We start from the raw sequence: 13,357 nt of genomic DNA on the forward strand, positions 1-13,357 counted from the left end.
AGTGGTGGGGGAAGTATTTCATTGACTGAGCGTTACCCTTTGGTTTACATTGAGCTCCATACATATTCTCGTCCATTGCAGACCTTCTTGAGCGGACTCTCAAACATAATTATGGCTTAAGCTTCTTGTTACACTATCTGGATGACTTTCATACCTCGGGCCCTACTAAATCTCCAGTTTATTAATACTTGTGTTCCTTTGTTTGCCTTCCACAGGACAAGATGGATCGCATAACTGCACTTCTGAAATCCTGGTCACTAAAACAACTTTGCACAAGGAAAGGGCTGGAATCCCTTATCAGCAATCTCCAAAGTGCATGTAAGGTTATTCCTCAGGGTCACACCTTGCTGTGCCGTTTGATTAACCTGCTGTCAGCCTTTCGATGGGATGACCATCCAATTAGGCTCAACCAAGACTTCCATTTAGACCTCTCCCGGTGGCTCGAGTTTTTCCAATCCTGGGATGGTGCTAGTTTCCTGCTTTCCCCACAGTGGGCTCCTTTACCAGAGTTTCGTACATGTTTCTTCAGATACAGCAGGGGCACGTGGATATGGCACCATCTTTGATAACGAATGGTTTATGGGTGAGTGGTCCTCCACACAACAGCCATTGTCGATCATGTATAAGGAGCTATTTCCAGTGGTTGTTGCATCCCATTTGTGGGACCACTGTTGGACCACAAAACGTATGGAGAAATTGCCACAAAATGCACATGATAACATGGCAGTGGTCAGCATGTTGCATTCGGGCACCTCAAAGGATCCAAACATGATGGTTCTTCTTCGTCACCTTTCTCTTATTGCAGCTCGTCATTCATTTGCCTTTACTGCCTCTCACAGGGCTGGTATAGACAATTCCGTTGCTGATGCCTTATCCCATTTTGACTTTCAGCATTTCAATCGTCTCGCACCACAGGCAGTACCTCAGGCAACCGCAATTCTGCCATCACTGCTTGTCCTTCCCATGATTTGACAGACAAATGCCATTTCTACTTAGCTAATGGCTTGGCTCCCTCCGCTCGTCAAGTTCACGGCTCAGCACAACACCAGTTCTTAGAATTTTGTAGCCAGGACTCACCTTCTGATAGGAATCAGCCACTGCTTCCAGCGAAGGAACAAACTTTGATGCATTTCTCTACCCTCTTGGCAGATCGGCTTCACCACACTTCCATTAAAGTTTACTTGTCAGCAGTCCATTCCTTACACATTGACTATGGCTTCCCAGACCCACTCACCAACTGTCTCCAACTTCAATGTCTCTTGTGGGGGATCAAATGGCACCAGGGCTCTAACCTGCCTCAGCGACAGCCAGTGACTGCAGATCTAATGTCAGTGCTGCACCAGTCATTAGATTTTGCCAATCTTGACAATGTCATGCTTTGGGCTGCCTGCTGCTTGAGCTTTTTTGGCTCCCTCAGAACTGGTGAATTTACAGTAAATGGAACTTTTGATCCTACTTTGCACTTGACATTGGCTGATGTACAAGCACACTACTCCATGAATCCTTGGAGTTTCAGAGTTTTTATCAAATGTTCAAAGACGGACCCCTTCCATAAGGGCTGTTTTATCTTCTTGGGTCGTGGTTCCTTCCCTCTCTGTCCAGTGGTTTCTTTGTCAAACTACCTTCATCTCCATGGACCAGGTGTCAGACCACTCTTTATTTACCAGGATGACACTCCTCTTTCAAGGTCTCAGTTCTTGTCATTTCTCCAAACTACCCTACAGTCTGCAGGCATCCCTGGCAAGTATTCAGGTCATGGCTTTAGAGTGAGAGCTGCAACTACTGCTGCCAAGAAGGGCCTCCCTGACCATCTTATTAAGTAGCAGGAAAATTTGCGTGGCAAGTATATGGGCTCATCTACCCCCCTTTATTTTGCGGTTTTTCTTTTCTGGGTGCCATCAGAACTGGGCATTTTGGGGCTCTCTCTTCTCCCACCATGAGCCCCCTTTTCTCTGAGCATTGCCAAGCCTGCTCAGAGATCCTCTGGCTTGGCATAGGGGTTCATGGCTGGGTTGCCAGGATTTGCCAGCCATGGGTGTGGTCTCCATCTAGGAGCTGGCTGCCAATAGTGGAAGCCCCTGGATGTCTCGGGCACCCAACCTCCACTTCGTGAGGCAGTTGTTAACTATATTTTCTGTAATTAGTTATAATTAAAAGCAAGAGAGAGTACAAATAAAGATTGTTGTTGTTTTTGTTATTGTAGGGGTCAGAATATACAAATTTGTCACTCACTCAGGTGTAAACTTATCAATATGTCAACGACCAATATCGATTATTTCAGGATATGCCAATTTGTCACTTGATCAGTTGAAAACAAATCAATATGGCAATGACCAATATCAATTTTTCAACGTATCAACTGCAGGCTGCAACATAATGCAATGAAATATTGTTGGACTTTTCTTCATTCTGACTGATTGATACTCATTGCAGTGAGCACATGTTACTGAGTCATTGCTCAGTGTATAGCTGTTTGGAAGACTAAATGTGTGACTATGTGTGTAGAGAATAAATGTGAAGATTCTTCAACGTATTGAGACATTTGCTCATCAATCTGCCAAGCTCGCAGGGGGTTTACAAATTCCACTGGCTGAATAGGAAACACCAGTACTGCAACTTATCAACCCATAATACCTAACCAAAACATTCTTGCGGCCAAGTACAAAATGCAATTAGAAGACTCATCTAATGCTAACAGTATTACAGAAATGAAGAAGTACTCAAGCAGGTAAGTCCACTCAGCTCATTAAAAAAAAAAAGAAATAGGCAGTCGAGGCCTGTATGTGGCTGCCTTGAATATATAGATAATTGGCTGAACTCCTCTTTTTGATAGCGGAAAGGAAAGTGTTCAGAAATTTGCATTTAGTAACTGCAGCAGTTCTTTTCATAGCTTCATCTTCATTACGCATTCAACAGTAATCTACAATCTGTCTAAGCATTGTTTGTTAGTTCACATACTACAGGGTTTTCCCTTACACGCAAATGCGCACCAGAGACACACTGTTTGGATGCAAAACAGCAAGGAGAACAGGTCTTCTTGGATGCACATGGTTTAGGATCGTAGTTTACTACTGACTTAATTTAAACCTGAATAGGTCTGCGAAAAAAATCTTTTGAGAAAGGCAGTTAGAATTTGGAATCTTTGTTCTCTTTTCTTAATCCATCTTTCAACCTTCAAACCTGCCACATTAACTCCTTTGAATCGACTATTGCAGCGCCACATTTTGTTTGAATCGTTCTCAAGCTTGCTCTTGCTATAAACTCCTTGCAGAAGCTTGGGAATTAGTGCTTGATTGTGAGGTATTCAGGGGCACAATGCAATATGGCGGATTCAGAATTACAGCCCGAGAAAAAACAAGGAGTTTCTTGCCAGCTTGGCTTCAGTTCAACCAGCTAGTACGCAGTTACAGAGCTATGAACTTTGAACAGTTTATAAGCACTCGTATCCAAGAGTATAAACATGTTCATCCTCATTTTGGGCAGCTAGCTTTGATCAGTCCTGTAATCCCAGTATCAAGTGCTCCTTGTGAGCAAGGTTTTTCTGTCCAAAATTCAATTAAAACCAAGCTGAGAAACAGACTTGATCCTGAATGGTTGAACAGAATGATGATGGCAAGACTAGTTGGACCCGCTTTGAAGATGTTGATTTTCTAACAACAGCAAGAGCATTCAGCACCATGAAACCTAGGCAAAAGTGAAAAGTTTTGAAGTTACTAATTTGTTTCTTGAATCTTGCACCCTGCTTTGAAAAGAGATACCACTGTGGTAACCTAGAGAGGCTACTTCCAAACCAAATTTCAAAATAGCTTGTGAAGTTTCTCTTCAGTAGCATTCAAGTTTTTGAGTTAGCAGAGTTTTCTACTGTAGCTTACAATGTCATGTATATCTTTCTGACTGAGTTTATGAATCAGTGAGAAATACCTTTAGTACTTTGTTCCTTTTTGATAGGAAAACATAACAGAAACTGATTGAATAAAAGATATTTTAATTTATTCTTGGGTGCCCATACCATATTACTGTACTGTGCAGTGCAATATACTGTTGAACCTTGGTTTCACTATTTTTGGGGAGAGGGAGGCATTGGGGTAGGCTCACCACTTTCTGAGGGGTCGCTACTTTCAGGGTTTGTTACTTTGGAATGTTTGCAGTATGAAGGGTAACAAATGCAGTAGCCTCCAGTTGGCTTCAAAAGATAAACATGACTGTCTTTGAATAATTATTATCTCTTCACACTGCTTAAAGTTTTCCTGTTCCCTTCTCATAACAGATGTTGCTCATAAACAAGCACATATCCATGCATATTTCTGCAGCAAATGGAGGCTACTTACCACCATTTTGGCTGGAGCACTTTGCATTAAGGAAATTCTGAATGTTTCGACCAATAATAAAATTGATGGGTATATTAAATATAGCATGAATTTGTCTGAAAAATGTCAGTTGTTGCACAAAAATCACATAAAGTTGTAGTGGTGTTTATCAATACCTCACATTAGTGTAAAAAGTCATGTAAATCAAGATTTACACAGCAAATATGTGTATTACATAAAGGTGTAGTAATCTCCTGTTGTAGTAATGATTTGACAAGTGTCTATCTTCATGATTTGTTTACAACTTGTTCATGTTACAGTGCCTGAGTCATCACTAGTCATCTCTTGTATGAAAGTATTGGTAAGATGCAGGCGATGATGAGAGAAAGGGAGAGAATAGAAAGAGACCTAGTGTCTACTCTTCTTCCAATGATTCCTTGGTCTTACAATTTTTTATAGGAGACGACCAGGGACAAGTCATTTTCTATGTAAGCCCAATGCTGACAGTGATTTTTTTTCCACAGGAAAACTTGACATCACTTCTAACTGATGATGAAATGCAACAATTAATAGAAAATTTCGATAGACTGGATGTTAACCAAGGTAACACAGTGGAAGAAAGAGTTTTTGGACCGAGTGGGGTACTTTTCAGGGAATAATCGGGCATGAAATAATTTTAAAATCAAACAAGCACACAGCAAAGGCTGATTGAAATTAAGATTACCCTCTGAACTCTTAGTCAACATTACATTTTTTTTCAAAAGTTTTACAAACAGTAGCATTAAACATTAAAAGGAACATGGGACCAATGTGCAAATAGCATACAGTGTCCACTTACAGGCATCCAGTTGCAAAAGTTATAATTCCAGGATACCTGCAATTGCAAAAACCCATGGGATCAGGCACCAATTAGGTGATAAATAAGCATGGGGAAAACCTATCAGAATCAAGAACTTTGTGAAAGGTACAATTATTGGTAATGATATCATTATGTGGGAAACAGTTGACTAGGGTTACTTAAAGTATACACTGATGCTCTTATGGGTCAGCTTAAATTGATGCTTAATGCTCTTATGTCGCTGTTCTTGCTTCATTGTGGTAAACAAAAAATATGCATGTAGTCACTACATACCTGTACTTAAAATGAAGAATTGGTCCATGCTCACAAGTATCTAGTGTGTTATGAATGCATTCTCTAGGGAGTTTGGATAGCACTCACAGAGTTTAACAAAAATGCATGAGGTGCGCAACCAAGTGCATAGAGACACTTGGTAGATGCAGAGCTAAGCGTGTGAACCAATTGGTTTGTGCTAAAAAATATATTCTTTTAGAATGTGAGTGAGCAAGCAAAAAAAATCTGCTTAATAGCAACACGGGAGTGCATCCATCTTGTTTATGGATGCACACTCCATTGATCAGTTTAATTTTGAAGCTACATGCACCTTTCTAAGGCTCCATTCCATAACTCACTGACCTTTTGATTGAATTCCTTGTGAGCAGACACTCAGGTAAATGAGGATGAATATCTACGATACAAAACATCCCAGTACAAGGATATGCATCATGAGCACATGCCAGCATATATGGAAGAGGAGACTCGAAATGAGGTGCTACCTCTTGTTTCATATCAGAGATTATGTTTCAATATTAATTGTAGATCCAGTCTCTTTATACATGTACTCATGCCACTTTTATAATGTCATGAAGAATGAACCAAATTTGTTTAATTGGAAGCAGTTTAAATTGATTGAAGGATCGTATATTAAATTGCTGTTAGCAACCAGTGCAGGGTCATGTTGCATTCTTTGAAAACATATGATATTTGGGCACAAGTTGAGAGTATTTTTTTCTCACTTATGTTGTAGCGGAGCTCTGGCGGCCCAAAGGGCGGCCAAGTGGAGCCCCATACCCATATGGAAAGGGAAGGAAACCCATAAATTGATTTTCTCATGGTTATCATAGCTAGCGGTATTGCTCATAGGCGCGTATGCATGACGGCGGAGTCACGCAAGATGGTGGCCATACTCCAGCTAATAGGTTGACACAGACATGCAACCTTGGTTTGTAGCGTCCCTCTTTAATATTGGACATCATGTTATGGTCAATGGACACCTGTCAAAACAAGGTATCCGCTGACCAGTATTACGTGACCATATCGTTAGCTCAAGTTTAGAGCTCAACGAGGTCACATGTTTTTTTGAAGTTCACAGCTGACCAAGTCTGGTTTTTGATTGGATCGCAGGCTCATGCCATATTAACTTGTTGTAAACATGCCGGCCAGGTTGTTTGGAAGCTGGTTAACGCTAACCCAGGATTATAAAAGTTAACCGAAGTATATTTTTTCTTGTGTACAAATATTTTTCACTACTTTTGTTTTGTGTATTTTGAGGACCTTGAGGTTATTCAAACTTGAAACAGATTGGGCCAAACAGCATACGGTAAACGGAAAACCTCACCGTAAAGTCACAAAACCCAAATGGAAATTCTCGCTTATCCTGAGTTAGCTTAATCAGGCTTTGAACAACCCGGCCCAGGAGCTCCACTTTTAGGCCTGGCTAAATCTATTAGTGGCAGGTCAATAAAGAGGATGAAAGACTATAGGTACTTCTCAACTTACAGTTACAAATGTATGTTATTTCTAGTTTAAACGAATGGACAAGGATCAAACTGGCACAATTGATTGGTGGGAATTCCTTAATCATGAAGCATTGAAAATTATCAGTAAAAACAGGAGTAAGGTAGGAAAAACTCTTTTGTCTTGTAAACATGCTATCGCTATATTCACAAGCAGTCCAGCTGAATTTCTGAATGCTGTTGTCATGGATAATTTTATTATGACAAAGAAACAGACAGTTGCACATAAAACAAAAACACATCACAACACAGTGTGGGTTATTGGCCTCAGTCGTAAATTAATGAAGGAAAAAATAAAGTTTAAAAATAAATATTTAAATATATCCACTCTCCCAATTGGGGCTTTTAATGGCCAATGAAAACAAATGATGAAACAAATAATATTAACGAACATAACATGGCTAAAAATCTGGTAGAAAACAGACCAGTTGGATATTTTACAAACATGGGCAAGGAGTTGGACTCGGAACTACCCTGAACAAAACCAGCTAGCTGTAGTCAGTATGGGACTTGAAACGGCGACCTTTAGATTTCAACTCTTGTGCCCTAACCACTGTTACGTTGCCTCCATGGCAACACAATGATTGTTTAGTAGTGCGACCACTGAACCCCTCCACAAAGTATCAACAAATGATAATTATACTCTGATTCCCATGTTTTCCTGAAATCTAGAACCTCTTAAAAGAGTAAGTTTTTCAGTCTCTTCCTCAGCTTCTACCTTGTGTTGAAACAAACTTAATATTGGGATCAATTTGTTTCTTCTGCAATTTCAAAATTTTTGATAATAATTACAACATCTTATTAATCAGTGACATCAATGGCAGCAATGTCATCAATAAGTAATCAATGAGTGATCAGATGATTTGGCATTGATTTTTGCCATTGATTAATGAGTGATCAATGAATAATCTTAACAGGCCACAAATTTTTCAATCATCACTAAGTCACTGACTGCATTGAGTAGTCATTGATTAGACATGGATATAATCTTGTGGCTACACAAACCATACCAAAACAGAAATAGTAAAGCCAGTATTTATTGTTTAGATCACCAGAGATACATTAACGAAGCTTTCACTGAAGTAGGCTTTTGAACCATTTCCTCCCACAGCCATGCCTGGTCCTATACCTGTATTGTTATTTTGTTCCAAATATAGTTCTTCCTGGCTCTGTTATTGTTGGTTGTTATTGTGATTAATTTAAAAAAATGAATAGTTCCCTGAAATCAGAGAGTTCATGCCCAGACTCCTCTTTTTGTATTTATTTTTGTATTCACTGATGAGTTACTAATGTGATTAATTTGTTGTGTCTACAAAATCTTTTCCTAACTTATTTCAGTAAATGTCTAGTTATTTGACCGTCACCCTACAAGCTTTTTTCAGAAGACAACTAGTAAGAACCCAAAGTATGCCTAGCCTGAATTCACTTACTCTCTAGCAAACCGCCTTATACCCAGAAGTCTCTTATTTTCGAGGCCACGCGTTACACTCAAGACTAGGTACTTGCGCTTTGCACTCGCTATTTGTACAAATTCAACAGGAACCATTTAATACTGTGCGTATCTCTTAAAAAACTTCAACTTAAGGGTAGAAATTAAGATACCGTTCCTTGTAAACTAAACTAATGCCTCATAATATTTGAGTTAACTAGGAAGCAAGTCGGCACTGATAACTTCAGTATCAATTTATGCGCATATTAATTCGGTCTCGCGTCGTCTTATTTTACACCTTGATTTCTGAGGAGGTTGTTTCCTCTTGGAAGGAAATGAGGGAGGTTGTTGTTCAGTTCTGGCTCTCCTTCTCTTATGCAACGCTGCAATCTTGGTACCTCTTTCCCGAGAGCGTAGCACTGCGTGGCAGAGAGAGAGTCAGAACTGGACGAGGGGAAGCGGCATAGCCAAATCCTTTCCTTCCACATGTCTTAAGAATGCGCCCATCTTATTTAAGCATTCCTGATTCATTGTTTGAAGTCAAAGTGCAAAGCACTTGAGGGGGTTGCTTCCTCTTAAAAGAAAGCGACCAGAAGGGGTGGCTATGGTTAGCAAAATCCCTATATATGTCTTAACAATACACCCATCTTTTCTTAGCGCTCCATTAAAAGATCTGAAACATAAAATGCAACAGCTGGAACTGAAAGGGGAAAACGTTTAGGCAAATCTTTTGTACCAAAAATTCAATCAATCAGATTGCCAAAAAAGTGCTAACAAACAAGTGATATGTACTTCACAACTCATTGAAGCATTGGTAATTACAATGAGCAACCTGTCTCTAAGGAAACGTGTGCTGTTGGTAAGATATTACCGCTTTAAAATTTACTTTATTTGTAGATGAGCACGTATGAAATGAGTCAGCTACAGTGGCATTCTATCTGATTTATAACTTTGTTTTCCAGTTTCAGCTGGTGAGAATGCTATCCCCTATAGAGATACAAAAGACCAGGGATATTTTCCATGCATTTGACAAAGACGAGGATGGCTACATCAATTCGCACGAGGTAGCAGTAGGATTTACTCGTTGGTTTGGAAACTTGCGAGTTTTTGATCAAGACCAAAGGTCATGGTAAGTCAATCACTGGTGTTTGTCCACTTTGCTCGAAAAATCCTTCTGGAACCTTTTGGGTTGATTTGAATTAGAAAAGTGTTAATATGCCTTGGGGATACACACTTACGCCATAAGCCGGAAGTAGCATGAAAGCGAGGCCTAAGGCCCCTCCAGATGTTTCCTGCGAACTTTGAAAGAGTAAACATGGAGGCAGAAACCTCTTCGATTCGCAATTTAGAAGTGGAAAAGTTGAAACCAGAAGATATTCCTGGTGCAGTCATAGAAAATGAAAGTCAGATTTGAAAGTGGACAGTGGAAAAATTAAAGTTTTGGTTGAAATGTAGACGCCTAAACCAGCAAGGAAATAAGAAGCAACTGTTAGAAAAGTAATAACTCGGCCAGTGACAGCTGCCGGTTGATGTTTACATTTTACTATTGTTGCTATTTAATGCACCTACGTTTGAAGTTTCATTTCTATTCCCTTTTATGTAATTTGGAAAACCCGTATAAAAGAAAATATCATCATCACTATTCTTAAATCTTTCTATACAAAACTTGGAAAGTAACAGCTGGCGTTTTAAATCTGCAATGACCTCTGCCAAATCTTCATTTTGATGCTCGTTTGCAATTATTACTTCGTTGGTTTCCAGTGGATCACCTTTTTTCTCTGAACATGTAACCGAGTATGTGATTGTCGATTTCGCTTCTCTTCTTTCGCATCGCTTTGCCCTTTCGATCTCATGACTTAACGCTTTGGTCCACTGAAACCGTGAAGGAGTAGCAGTCGACAAAAGATCTTTCCTTTTCCCAGTTAAACTGCGCTTGTAATCTGTAGAAACAAAATGTTCGGAGCAGCAAAACAGAGACGTGTTCGATTTAAACTTGCTGTCAGATCGTTTCATTTTCACTGCCCATTCCATCCTACGTTGAGAATCTTTTGGAAATGTGTGGAACGTGAAGTTTTTTCTGTTATCCGACCTATTAGTACATAGTGCTGCGGCACAACATTTATGTGAGGTCTTTTGTGCAGCACTATTTGATCTTGCACTTTCTGACATAGCTTCCGCGATAATTACTCGCGCCAACTGGAGGGCCCTTAGGCCTCGCTTTCATGTAACTTCCGGCTTATGCCGTAGGTGTGTATAGGGAAACAACTCTATGAAACACTTGTGTTTCGCGCTAGTGATTTTTTAAAATTGTTTATCAGGAGTGGAGGTAGCTCATTTGGAAGAGCCCTTGATCCTAAGGATGTCTCTGGACATATTGATCGCCAGTCCAGTATATTTATGGACGCAGATGCTGACCGTAACAGGTGCTGAACTTTCTTTCTCTTAACAGTGTCGCATACTCGTGAAACAAGTATTTTCCAGTACTCGGGAACTGACATGACCTGTTGGTGACATTGTACGAGATTATAAGATCCGTACACGTCACAAAACAGTAAAGTATTATCTCTGACTCAGTTACGGTTGTTATAAATGTGAACTGCATAATATTGTTTCACACGTTAGATTTTGCTGGCGTAGCACGCCCAAAGTTGTGAACTGTTAGATAGCCAGTAATTTCAGTTGGCGTTTTAAACCGACGAAGACCGAAGTTGCTCGGTCGAAATGTCTTTCTATCAGCCATATAGTGCAGTGCATTGGTTTGGTCGACAAAATTGCAACGTTTCCCTGTTTCTCCGAAGTTTTGAAAGAACATTTACAAACAAATGAATGAACAAAATTCCTGAGAAGACTAAAAGATGAGCATTTACGGTTTCTTTAATTAAAAAAGCTTGAAATTTTTTAAAGTAACTGATAAGCGCGCGTACACAACTGCAAATGTTTGTTAAATTAACAATTAATTCAGTCCGCGAGAATTCTCTAAAGCTTGAAGTTCGATAATAAGACCAGAAATAATTGACATGGTTATTTGAGGGAAATTTCAGTTAGAATTCTACTAAAACAATTAAATTATTTTCTCTCGATTTCTATGAGGCGATAGTTGATGAGGCCGAACTATCACCTCATAGAGATTTCGAGCTCATAATCTAATTGTTAATTATAGTTCGGCACTAAATTTTCTCCAATTCTTATTGGTTTAAATTGATCACGACGTGATAGTGTTCATCCCATAGTGCCCGTCCGAGGAAAGCACCCGGATGGACGGTACTCGTCCGTGAAAATTTTTCTGGAAACAAGCGGGCCTACAGAAAATAAACAGTTGAAATGGTATTAAGTAGGTTTGTGTTTTTTTCTTTTTCAAATTTTACATTTGGCTTTCATCTAAAAAAGTTGAAAAATAATCCAATATGATTTTTGAACTGGCACGCGGAAGAAAATTTAGTGATGAACAATAAAGACAATAGATAAATATATCGATTGCCTTGAGCTACTGAACTGTCTTTTAATTCCAAGCTTTCGCCGTTCTACGGCATCATCAGGGAATGAAAGAAAATATTCCATAGTGCGCGATATGAAAGTGGTGTAGGTGACGCGAATGATAGAATATACTAAGGACAATGAGTGTAAATTTGGTGATGGAAATATACGATAATATGGACAGTAGCTAATGAGTGATAAAGCGGTTAAAAATAAATTATTTCGAGATAAAATGAAATAAAATTAAAGTTCTCTGAGTTTGATGCATTCTTTCGGAAATAATGTGGAAAGAATGTATGAAACACAGAAATATACTATAAAATGGACAATTGTTAATGAGTACAAGTGATAAAGCAGTTCAAAATAGTTAAAAATAGAAGTTCTCTGAGTTCGATGTATCCTTCACGTGTTCTGAAAACAAGTAATATCTCTATATGCTCCTTTTTTTCCAATTTTATGTACATATCTCATTCTCTTAATAACTTTTTTTCTCTTAAATCTCCAGAAACATAATAACTGGAGGCTGACTAGAAAACCCTTGGTTACTTCAGTCTCCAGACTCATATGGAACACTTTTTTCTTCGTCTTTATATTTCACTGATATAAAAAAACTTTAAATTTACGAGTAAAATAAAGTCATTGTTGTTGTTCACGGGAATTAAGTTCCATTATCGTATATTTCCGAAAATATTACAGCATTTCCATTAGTATACTAGTAGAATTCTACTAAAAGCCGCTATAAACGTTGTTTTAACGTTTCAATAGTGTCAGTGTCAAGCGCAACTTCCAATGTGTTTGATTAGGACTGATGTCCATCCCTGACTGCAATGGTAGCATTTTTATCGCAGTAACCGATTTTCCATAGAGGCAACTGCTCTTATTGGGCACGTTTTGACCTATTTAACGAGTGTAAGATTAGTTCGGGGTTTCAATCTGCTGGCAAGGGGCGAAGTCCTGAGTAACTATCTGAGTCAATAGAAAGGAAGTGGGCCATGTAAGTGTTTTAGTAACTACTTATTAATCGAGAGTGAGGTCTTTACGGGAAAATCTCAAACGGCAAGGCCAAGGTGTGAGATTTTCCCATTAAGACCGAACGTTCGAGGTTAATAATGGCTTTTTGCTTTGGTTTTTCGGGCCCGTAATTGTAATCGTGGGCATTACAGAGAATAATGCCATAGAATTAGCCAATCAGTGCACGCGTTATATCGGCTACAAACACCAGCCATATAATAACATAACCTACTAACCAATCTGTGTAGCCTGTGATTGTGCATTTGCTCAATAGTTTGTCAGTGGATATGCTAGAAGGTAAAGTGTTTTAGAGAGTCAATCTACTATTGCAAGATTCGACCACTAAGCAAAGTAGTGAGAAAACAGCTTCCTACATTTCTGCATACAAGCCCTAGAACATTTTTTCTGGCTTATATTTGGTTTTTAGAAGCACACTGGTATTAAACTGAGAGTAGTATGGCAGCAGCAGCAGCAGCAGCAGCATTAGCAGTAGCAGTGGCTG

General features: G+C 39.2%; 2 protein-coding genes across 2 annotated transcripts in view; both read left to right on the forward strand.

Moving 5' to 3' along the window:
- LOC145467715 (neuferricin-like) overlaps window positions 1-13,357 on the forward strand; it is a 195,172-nt gene that overhangs the window by 104,782 nt on the left and 77,033 nt on the right. The window lies entirely within an intron of this gene.
- The window catches only part of LOC145467697 (PHD finger protein 24-like), a 58,644-nt gene that overhangs the window by 45,059 nt on the left and 228 nt on the right, over window positions 1-13,357 (forward strand). The window contains exons 3-7 of the mRNA XM_081451301.1: window positions 4,832-4,910; window positions 5,808-5,914; window positions 6,950-7,045; window positions 9,333-9,499; window positions 10,689-10,793. Coding sequence (XP_081307427.1) covers window positions 4,832-4,910; window positions 5,808-5,914; window positions 6,950-7,045; window positions 9,333-9,499; window positions 10,689-10,793 — 554 coding nt within the window. The remainder of the gene's footprint in view (window positions 1-4,831; window positions 4,911-5,807; window positions 5,915-6,949; window positions 7,046-9,332; window positions 9,500-10,688; window positions 10,794-13,357) is intronic.

This window comes from Orbicella franksi, chromosome 14 (genome assembly GCF_964199315.1).
Source record: "Orbicella franksi chromosome 14, jaOrbFran1.1, whole genome shotgun sequence".
Taxonomy (NCBI): domain Eukaryota; kingdom Metazoa; phylum Cnidaria; class Anthozoa; order Scleractinia; family Merulinidae; genus Orbicella; species Orbicella franksi.